Source organism: Humulus lupulus, chromosome 3 (assembly GCF_963169125.1).
Source record: "Humulus lupulus chromosome 3, drHumLupu1.1, whole genome shotgun sequence".
Lineage (NCBI taxonomy): Eukaryota > Viridiplantae > Streptophyta > Magnoliopsida > Rosales > Cannabaceae > Humulus > Humulus lupulus.
Genome location: NC_084795.1, coordinates 41,595,566 through 41,605,667, shown reverse-complemented (window position 1 = coordinate 41,605,667; position 10,102 = coordinate 41,595,566). Strand labels below are relative to the sequence as shown.

The following is a 10,102-nucleotide window of genomic DNA, read 5'->3' as shown; positions in this document are numbered from 1 at the left end:
CTGCACCCAGTATGTGACATGCATGGTTATTAATGAGACATGTTGAGTGCTCTATATGTGGACATTGATTGCATATTAAATGCTTAACAGTCTTTCTTATCTGTGAATGGTACTGACTTATTAGTCAGAATCGGCAATGGTGTCAGTATTGATTGTGAAGTTATGATTTAGTAGTCAAGTTCGGCAATAGTATTGAGCATTGGTCGTATGGTATTGGCTTATAAGTCAAGAACGGTATTAGCGTGTTTAACGCAAGCCGAAAAGACTAGATCTAATCGACATAAGCATGAAATGCTTGACCGACCTTAAGTTTGATGAAAACAAAAGCGTCTGTCTAGTCTAAAGGCTAGTTACTTAGAGTCAGGGCCAAAAGGCCCACATGATAGCATCGTCACATGGCTAAGGGTGCAGAGCCCAAGTTCGTGACTTACTCATCAATCACTTATCTGATTAGGACTACACGCCTCAGCATGATTATTAGAATCTCGATACCATCTGATTAGGGCTACACGCCCAGCATGATTATTAGAATCTCGATACCATCTGATCAGGGCGACACGCCCCAACATGATTATCAAAATCTTTATTGATCTTCACTTATCTGATTTGGGCTACAAACCCAGTATGATTATCATAATCATCAATGGATATTGTATACATGCAGTAATGAGTTTTCTTGCCGAGCCTTGGCTCACGGGTGCTATGTGGTGCAGGTAAAGGGAAAGAAAAGCTCACCCAACCTTGAGTGGAGAGCTTAGGTGGCGATGTGTACATATGCGACCGCTTGACCACCACCGCCAAGGTGTTTCTCAGGGGAACTAGGGGTTAACCCTATATTTTGCTGCTTAGGTCGGCGGGTTGTAATTTTTACATTGTAATGACCATTTTGGATTGTAAATAAATTGTAAATGCTTTTATGGGCCCATGTACATTTTTATGTTTTAAATAAAATATATCATTTCCTTTTGATCGATATTTTTCACCTTAGCCTATTAATAACACCTAGATGCACGTTTATAACCAAATGACTCATTTAGCGAGTTAAGCACTGTTTAAAGTCCACAGTAACAGTCTTTGAGTAACTAAGGAGTTACAGTGGTCTCCCCAACTAACCTGCAGAAGAGGTTACATACAGAATGTACGCCGTTATTGAGAAACAGTACTGCCACTACTCTGACAGATCCTGTCCCCAGGATCTCCTTAGAAGCCCACACAGACCAGTCTGAGGCTACGTACTGTTGTCAGCTGTAAAGCTTGGTTACACCCAAGCCAGCCCAATGGGCCCTGATTAATGTATATTATTTAGCGAAATCATTTGTATTAAGCCTCCATTAGCGAGCAAACCGTGATTACATCCCTATTGGGCCCAAATTAGTCCGGCCCAAGCCCATTGCACCCAACTGCCTATAAATAGGACTAGTTATGCACTGTAGAGGGGATCCAAAATTTTTGTAAGAAATTACTCTGCTTAAACTTGCAGAAAACTCCATTATTAAAAGCTCTCTGAGCTCAAATACAACTGACTCGTGGACTAAGGCTCATTAACGCCCCAACCACGTAAAAATCTTGCTTGCATATTTTAAATCCTTTCTTTTTAGCTCTCTTATTTTTCATAATTCTAGTTTATGAAAAACTCGGTAAATAGTTTCTTTTTTTATTTTAGTCAATTTCTTTGGGTTTGATCTCGTGCTTACACGAATGATATACTCCATATACGATTCGTACGCTTGCGAGTTATAAATATTTAAAACATACTCATTTTGGGTCGCACAAGGTCGTTATTTACTGTTCATCTTCAACTTCGAACAAAACCTATTTTCACCCTAAAATTTCATTTTTTTGGCAAAAAACTTTAAATTTATGCTAAATATAGTTATATAATTATAAATAATAAATACCCAATTGTTAAACACAAGATTTAAGTACATTAATAACTTTTTTATAGCTGAAATGGAGATGATGAGTGATTGAGGAGAAGTCAATGAGAGGTGCCTGCAAAAGTCTTTCTCTCTCTAGGGTTTCTTTTATCGTTTCAATCTCTATTTCTCCTAATTTACTCTCCAATTAAAAAAAACATTAAAAATGTTTAACTTAATGTTAATTAAGTTTCATTAAATAAATTTTATATTATTAATTAAAAAAAATCACTTTGCTAATAAAAGTTTTTGAAAAGTTATATTGCTAATAAAAATATTCATAAAGGTTATTTTTATAAAAAAATCCCGAAGTGGACATTGGTAAATTTTATTTTTTAAAATTTTATATATAATATTTCTAAGGAATCCGTGAACAGTTTTTGAAGCGATTTTTTTTATGACCGTATATATTGCAGTTATTTAGAGCATTATGCAAATTTTTAGAAAATTCTGAATAATTTACAGTGCCGAAAACTAGTTTAAAAATAGGTTGTTACACATGTGACTAATTTTTTTATGCGAGTGGAAAATAAGATGCTTGAATTTAGTTTTTGCCACTGTAAATTATTCGGAATTTTATGAAAATTTGCTGGATGCTTTAAATAACTACAATATACACGATCATAAAAAAATCGCACCGAAAATTATTCACAGGTCGGAAATACAAAATAACCCCATATAATCCTCCTATATTTAAAATGAAGAAACAAAAATTTGACAAAAAATAAAATATAGTTCGTTTTAATAATTTTTATATTTGCAAATATCATTTTCCCGCGACACAACTGAAATGATTGTTTCCTTCCCAGCTTCTTCTGTTGCCCACTAACCAGCACAGTCCCACCTTCTCTCCCGCGGGCTACTAATCATGGCTGCATCTTGTTTCTGCTGCTCTACCGCCAGTTTGAAAAACATCTGCGAAAAGGTTTCTTCATTTCTTTCTACATTCTCTTGTTCTTCATACAATATTCAGTCATTCATGAAGAATAATTTTTTTTTACACTTGTGATCGTCTCTTCCTATTTTTTCCCCTTGTTTGTCTTCAGGTCTTTAAGGACAAAACTTGATTTTTTTTTCTTCGCTTTGTAGTACCTGTCTTTGAGTTAGATGTACTTGTTTTTAATGCCTTCCTTCTGCTTGATAAATTTCCTGAGTGAACTTGATGGCCCGTGTTTCTGGGCTTTTTCTGTGTTTCCAGCTCATAATGATCAATGTGTGGCCTAAATACTGAAGGGTGTTTACTTATCACAATACTAATAATTTGAGGTGGGCTTCCTTTCAATCAGTTTAGTTGAGTTCTCGCTCTTGTTATTCTTGAGATGTTATATAAATCTTGATTGGATGTTACTTTCTTTTCTGTTTTCTTCTCTATGTCGGTTGCTACCTTTTTGTTTCCATAAAACTGTTAATGAGACAAGAAATCTTGCATGTACTAACTATTTTGACATTTTTTTTATAGAAGTGCCTTCCACTGGAAATGAAAAATTGTTTATGTTATCAAAGCTTACTTGTATAGCACTAGCTACGATTTCTACCAATGAGAAAGCATGATAGGATAAAAATGGGCCTTTTGCTTCTTTACTTCATTTTAGCTTAGTATTGCACGCTCTAAAGAGATAGCATGTTGTGTGAAAAGGAATAAATGAGTTCCTTTTTGCACTTTGATGGGCACGTAAGAACTCATATTTTGGGGAAAAAGAAACAGCATTGATATATATATTTGTATAATTACTGTAATTTCTGTTTTATTTTATTCTTTGACAATTATGGAACTGATTTGCAGATTTCTTGAACGTGGACTAATTGATGGAAGCAGACTTGAAATTGTTGTTGATCTCCAGGTAGGCATTTCATTTTTTCTAAGAACATTGCTTCTAATTTTACTTAAATGCACTGGTACAATAAAACCCATACATATATAGATACGGAGAGTTGATTTATGCCTGGAGAATTAATATTATCCTTAAGTTTTTGTTATTATTATCCTGGTGTTGGTGGTGATTATGGTTCATATAATAGGGAACTAGAAAGAATTTATTGTACAAGCTGTGTGTAGAGAATCTATTGAATTGTAATCATTCTCAGATTCTCATAAAATGGATTGTGGCTGGGTTGTGGAGAGCATTAAAATAGACTGCTGTCATTTTCTAATCTTCATTGATCTTTGAGATGTCTCTTGGATTCCAAGGTCTAAACTTTGCAACCACACTTTTGGCAGTTTGGAGCCTAGTTCAGGTTATTTTGGATTTATCACTGTTGAAGTAATTCTTGTGTAATTAATGTCCCCGTGAATGAAATGGTTTAGGCCTATTGAAATTTAAAATTCTTTATGGTTAAGTTTAGACTTCTTACAGAATGATATCTTCATTTTTTATTTGGCATGCAGTTTTGTTTATTCCTTCACTTTCTCAGAAACCATACATCAGTGCATTTGCAGGTTCCTTCTCATTAATTTTGTTGATTTATGTGGACAAGTGAGAAACAGATCTTTTTATCCCATTTGTATTTTTCCATTACCGAAAAGCAAAAGATTTCTGGGTCTTTTTTGTGGATGATTTCTGACTTGAGAAGAAAGATCAAAGAAGCATGATCAGATTGCTTTGTCAAAGAAATTTGCCATGTATAAATATTTGGACAAGTTTTTTACATTGTGGGTTTTTTTCCCAAGCCATTTGCTTGACCCAACAAAGCAGAAGTCTTTTAGAGTTGCCTGCTTTTGGTTTTGATTCTTTCAAATATGCTGGCATGCTTCGAGACTGTATCGAAAATGGCACACCCAGAAGAGGAATGGGACTTCACTGTGAGATTTTAAAAAGAGGTGGTTGTTTGGACTTGTTTGCCAATAACATTCTTCTCAACATGTATGTCAAATCAAACTTACTTTCTGATGCACAGAACCTGTTCAAAGAAATGCCCAAACTAAATACTATTTCATTTGTTACTTTGATTCAAGGCTTATCAGAGTCGCAACATTTTGTTGAGGGGATTAACTTATTTGTTAGGCTGCATAGAGAATGTCACGAGCTTAACGGATTCGTTTTTACTACAATGTTTAAGTTGCTTGTGAAGATGGGATGTGCTGAGCTTGGTTGGAATCTCCATGCTTGTATCTTTAAGTTGGGTCATGACTCTAATGCTTTTGTTGCAACTGCTCTAATCGATGTCTACTCCATTTGTGGACTTGTTGATATTGCTAGCCATGTTTTCAAAGGGATAATTTTCAAGGATATGGTATCCTGGACTGGAATGATTACTTGTTATGCTGAGAATGAGTGTTTTGAAGATGCACTGGAGCTTTTCTTTAGGATGAGGATGGTTGGTTTCAAGCCAAATAATTTTACTTTTGCTTCCTTGCTTAAGGCCTACGTTGGTCTGGAGGCCTTGGATGCAGGGCAGAGTATGCATGCATATGTTATAAAATCACATTATCAAGACGATAAGTTTGTGGGTCTTGCTTTGCTTGATCTTTACACCAAGTCTGGGGACATAGGTGATGCTTGCCGGGTCTTCGAAGAAATGCCCAAAACTGACGTGGTGCCTTGGAGCTTCATGATTGCGAGATATGCTCAGAAGGACCAGTGTGATGAGGCTATTGATTTGTTCCTTAAGATGAGGCAAGCTTTAGTTTCCCCCAATGAATTTGCACATGCCAGTGTGCTTCAAGCATGTGCTACCAAAGAAAATTTAGTTTTAGGGAAGCAAATTCATGCTCATGTAATCAAGGTTTGTCTTGACACAAATGTTTTTGTTTCAAATGCCCTAATGGATGTCTATGCTAAATGTGGAGAGATAGATAACTCTACGAGACTCTTTGTTGAATCACCGAACATAAATGATGTTAGTTGGAATACAATGATTGTAGGGTATGTGCAGCTAGGGGATGGGGAGAAGGCATTGAGTTTATTTTCTAGGATGCTTAGGTTACAAGTGCCAGCAACAGGTGTCACATACTCTAGTACTCTTCGTGCTTGTGCTAGTATATCAGCTTTGGATCCTGGACTTCAAATTCATTCCTTGGCAGTTAAAACAATATATGACAAGGATATTGCAGTTGGTAATTCTCTGATAGATATGTATGCCAAGTGTGGGAGAATCAAAGATGCCCGCTTGGTGTTTGACAAATTAAACAAACAAGATGAAGTATCATGGAATGCTATGATCTCTGGGTATTCCATGCATGGCCTAGGTGCAGAGGCTCTAGAACTTTTTGATATGATGCAGAAAACAAAGTGTAAACCAAGCAAGTTGACTTTTGTTGGTGTTCTATCAGCATGTAGCAATGCAGGACTATTGGAACAAGGACGAACTTATTTTAATTCTATGACACAAGATTACGCGATTGAGCCATGCATAGAACACTACACTTGCATGGTTGGACTTTTCGGAAGATTAGGTCACCTCGATATGGCTGTGAAATTGATTGAGGAAATTCCATATGACCCTAGCATTATGCTCTGGCGTGCTTTGCTTGGGGCTTGCGTTATTCATAATGATGTTGAACTTGGAAGACAATCTGCTGAGCGAATTCTTGAAATTGATCCCCAAGATGATGCTACACACGTGTTATTGTCAAACTTATATGCCAATGCAAAGAGGTGGAATAATGTTGCTTTTGTAAGGAAAAGCATGAAAAAGAATGGAGTAAAGAAGGAACTAGGCCTAAGTTGGATTGAGAACCAAGGGATGGTTCATTATTTTTGTGTGGGAGACAATTCTCATTCTGATATGAAACTTATTAGAGGGATGCTTGAATGGTTGAACATAAAAACCTTGAAGGCAGGATATGTTCCTAATTGCAAGGCTATTCTACTGCAAGTGGAAGAGGGTGAAAAAGAGCGCCTCTTGTGGTTACACAGTGAGAGGTTGGCTTTAGCATTTGGGCTAATTAGAACACCACCTGGGAGCTCTATACGTATTATTAAAAATCTGCGGATATGCATTGATTGCCATGCTGTAATGAAGTCTATATCGAAGATTGTGAAGAGAGATATTGTTGTCAGAGATATCAACCGGTTCCATAACTTTCACGATGGAATTTGCTCCTGTGGCGACTGCTGGTAATTAATATGCCTAAAGGGGTATAGAGCTAATTATCAACTTCAGTCAGCTCATGATTAGAAAAAATTGATTGTTAGGAGATCAAATTTGGTAATTTTCTGCCTTAATTCCAGGTAAACATGTTGTGCCTTTGCACTTAGCCTCAAAATATATTGTTCTTCACTTGTATCTGTATCCTGCATTTTCACATTTGTATGTTGATGCTTCAATTTTCTTATATGAGACATCATATGATTGAGTTTTTTTTTTTTAATTTCATTTTAGAAACAGGCTGTAGGTAGTAACAAAGAGGAAAATCGTCTTTTGAACAAACCATCGATGGCTTCATCATCTTGCCCAAATCTAGACTTAAATCTAGCCTTACAAAAATAAACGGTAAATAAGTTTCTTAATCTTTTTAATTTGTCATTCTGTATCTGATTTTGTGGACCTAATTATTTTCTTTTTCAACAGTGGTGATTGTGCAATATACACAATTAAATTCATAGAACTTGACATGGCTCTCTGAGAAATAAGAATTTTGCTGGCTCTCTGAGGAATAACAATTTTGCTGGCACGCTGACGATTCTATGAAATTTGTGTGAGAAAATAGTTGTGGATGTCTTTTGGGCTGATTGGGATCCATAATTAGTTTTTTTTTTTATCATATTAAATAGGGAATTTTATATAAAATGTCAAAATTAGCACATTTCTTACCATTTTACTGTGAGGTGAGATTTTGAACTCTTTTACCGTTCCAATTAACTTATATATATGGCTATATAAGTATAAATATTACACATCCTATATACACTCTACTGCTTACATCATCTATATAGGTATAAATATTACACATCCTATATACACTCTACTGCTTACATCATCATCATTTCTAAGGTCCCATTTGGATCATCATTTCTAATGTCCCATTTGGCTAAACTGTTTTTAAGCTACTTTTATACTTTTAACTTCTAGAATTAAAAAAAAATACTTTTGAGACTGTTTAGGTAAAAATAAAAAGACATTTTTTAATTTAAAAGATATTTTTTGAGTAGCTAGGATGTGTAGCTCGTTTTTAAAAGACTTTTTTGAGAATCTATTTTCTAAATTAGAATAATTTTATTATTTTTAATTTATTTATAATTTTTTTATTAATATCCAAACATTTTAAAAAGAACTTATCATTAAAAAAAGATATTTATAAATTAGTTATTCACATAAAAAAAAAGAAGCTTATGTTTTTAGCTATAAGCAAAAGCAAAAACTTTCTCAAACATGGCCTAAGCTTTATGATTAATATTTTTTATTTCTTACATTCTCTAATTTTTGTACCGAAAACTCACCAATATTAAAGTTTTCTTCACATTTTTTATATTGTTTACTGCTTTTTTTTATCATATTACCTACACGCTAATGCTTCTTCTACACAAACAATTCCTTATCCCCCATTGTTGATTATTCTTATTCTCCAACTTCCACTTTATTGGTTAGTGGTTATTATTATATGATGGGTAGAATGTAATTTAATAAAATAATGTGAGATTGTAAAAAAAAAGACAGTTTTCAACAGTTAGCAAGTGATAATGACACTACCTACTTCTCATTCCTACACATTTTAATCATTTTTTTCTTTTCTTTTCTTGCACGTTACCCAATATCCACTACCCATTTCAGTTGTTATTCTTCTTTTCCATTTTGTTTTGTTAGAGATCAATATAATTTTTTGATTTCATATTCTTCACAATGGTTACTAATTGATTAAGCTCTTGTTCTACCTCTCCATTTGAAAATAAAGCTTTGACTCTCCTACTATTGCTTTTAAGTTTATGTTGTGTTGTATTGTTTATTAGTTGTCTTAATGTTGTTGTTATGCATATTACATTTATGTTGTTCACTAATTTTTTTGTATTTTTGATGTTGTTTTCATTTCAGCATATCAATATCATTTTTATATATGAAAATATATTTTTTTAGATGTTTTGTAGTTATTGTTTAGTTGCTTTCAACTTTTTAGTTTGTTTTGTTTCCTTTTGAAGATTGCAAATGATAAAATGAGTGTTCCTACTCTTCAAGCAACAATTTTTTTTTTCATTTTAGATGTGTTGATTTAAGATGTTGTTAATGATACACTGCCTGCTCTTTTATTTTTTGTTTCTTGTGCCCAATGTCTCTTTCTCCATCTCTATCTTTCATTCATTTTTCTTCGTCAATTTTTTACAACAACATTGCCTTTGTTATCCCCAAAATTTGAAAATGATGATGTGGCAATAGAAATGACAAGTGGCAAAGAATGGTTGGGTGACCTGGCTTAGGAGTAGCCCAGTGCATCAATGAAGAGTTTTGACTGCTTGAGAGGTGTCATGACCGACCGGGTAAGTTGATAAATCCGACCAGTAGTGACTTTGCTGCCCAGGAATGACTTTGCTGCCCAGTAGTGACTTTGCTGTCCAGGAGTGACTTTGCTGCCCAGGAATGACTTTGCTGCCCGGTAGTGACTTTGCTGCCCAGTAATGGACTTGGCCGATCGGCTATGCACATGTCCGACCAGCAAGTGCATGTCCGACCAGCAAGTGCGTGTCCTACCAGCTAAGTACATGTCCTACCAGCTAAGTGCATGTCCTACCAGTAAGTGCATATCCTACCAGCAAATGCATGTCCTACCAGCCAAGTGCATGACTGCCCAAGTAGAGGTGTGGCCGACCAGAAGGTGATATTCATCAACCAGGTAGAACAGACTACGTCAAGATTCCCAGAAACGACTTCAACAAAGCATGTTCCACCCAGCAAACCTTCCGAGAAGACTCGAAGTACGGTGTTCGATCAGTTGGGAAAACACACTACTCAGAAGGATCTAAGGGACGTCATTGCTGATAGAAGAAGGACCGTCCCGGTCGAAGGGCAAGAGCCAATCCGTCCTACCAGTCGAGTAGAAATACTCGATGATGGTTTGCTGGATAGGAACACCCGACCAGGCGGTCCCGAAAATGAGTCCCTAGCAGTGGCCCCAGGCATCCAAGCCCAGCTTGATGCTTTGACAGCAACAGTTCAGAATCTGTCAAAACGACCAGCTGCAATTGATCCAGTAGACCACAGGAGTGTCAGCCCTTTATGTGCTCGAATTAGAGCAGCTCAACCACCAGTAAAATACA

At 35.6% G+C, this 10,102-nt stretch overlaps 1 protein-coding gene across 5 annotated transcripts; it reads left to right on the top strand.

Moving 5' to 3' along the window:
• Positions 1–2,690: 2,690 nt before the first annotated feature.
• LOC133822581 (putative pentatricopeptide repeat-containing protein At5g13230, mitochondrial) lies at positions 2,691–7,760 on the top strand. Of its 5 annotated transcripts, XM_062254958.1 has the most exons (6): positions 2,691–2,841; positions 3,115–3,182; positions 3,700–3,757; positions 4,354–7,087; positions 7,239–7,349; positions 7,428–7,760. In XM_062254958.1, exon 4 carries the CDS (start codon positions 4,503–4,505, stop codon positions 6,975–6,977), a length of 2,475 nt encoding a protein of 824 aa, XP_062110942.1. In that variant the 5' UTR covers positions 2,691–2,841; positions 3,115–3,182; positions 3,700–3,757; positions 4,354–4,502; the 3' UTR covers positions 6,978–7,087; positions 7,239–7,349; positions 7,428–7,760. The 5 variants fall into 5 exon arrangements, with proteins under 5 accessions (XP_062110942.1, XP_062110943.1, XP_062110939.1 ...); XM_062254959.1 differs by lacking the exon at positions 3,115–3,182 and having other exon boundaries at positions 7,245–7,349; XM_062254955.1 differs by lacking the exon at positions 3,115–3,182.
• The last annotated feature ends 2,342 nt before the right edge of the window (positions 7,761–10,102 follow it).

Bases quoted from the DNA above. Each gene is read 5' to 3' on its own strand.
- LOC133822581 (XM_062254959.1), top strand. From the start codon at position 4,503: ATGATCAGATTGCTTTGTCAAAGAAATTTGCCATGTATAAATATTTGG.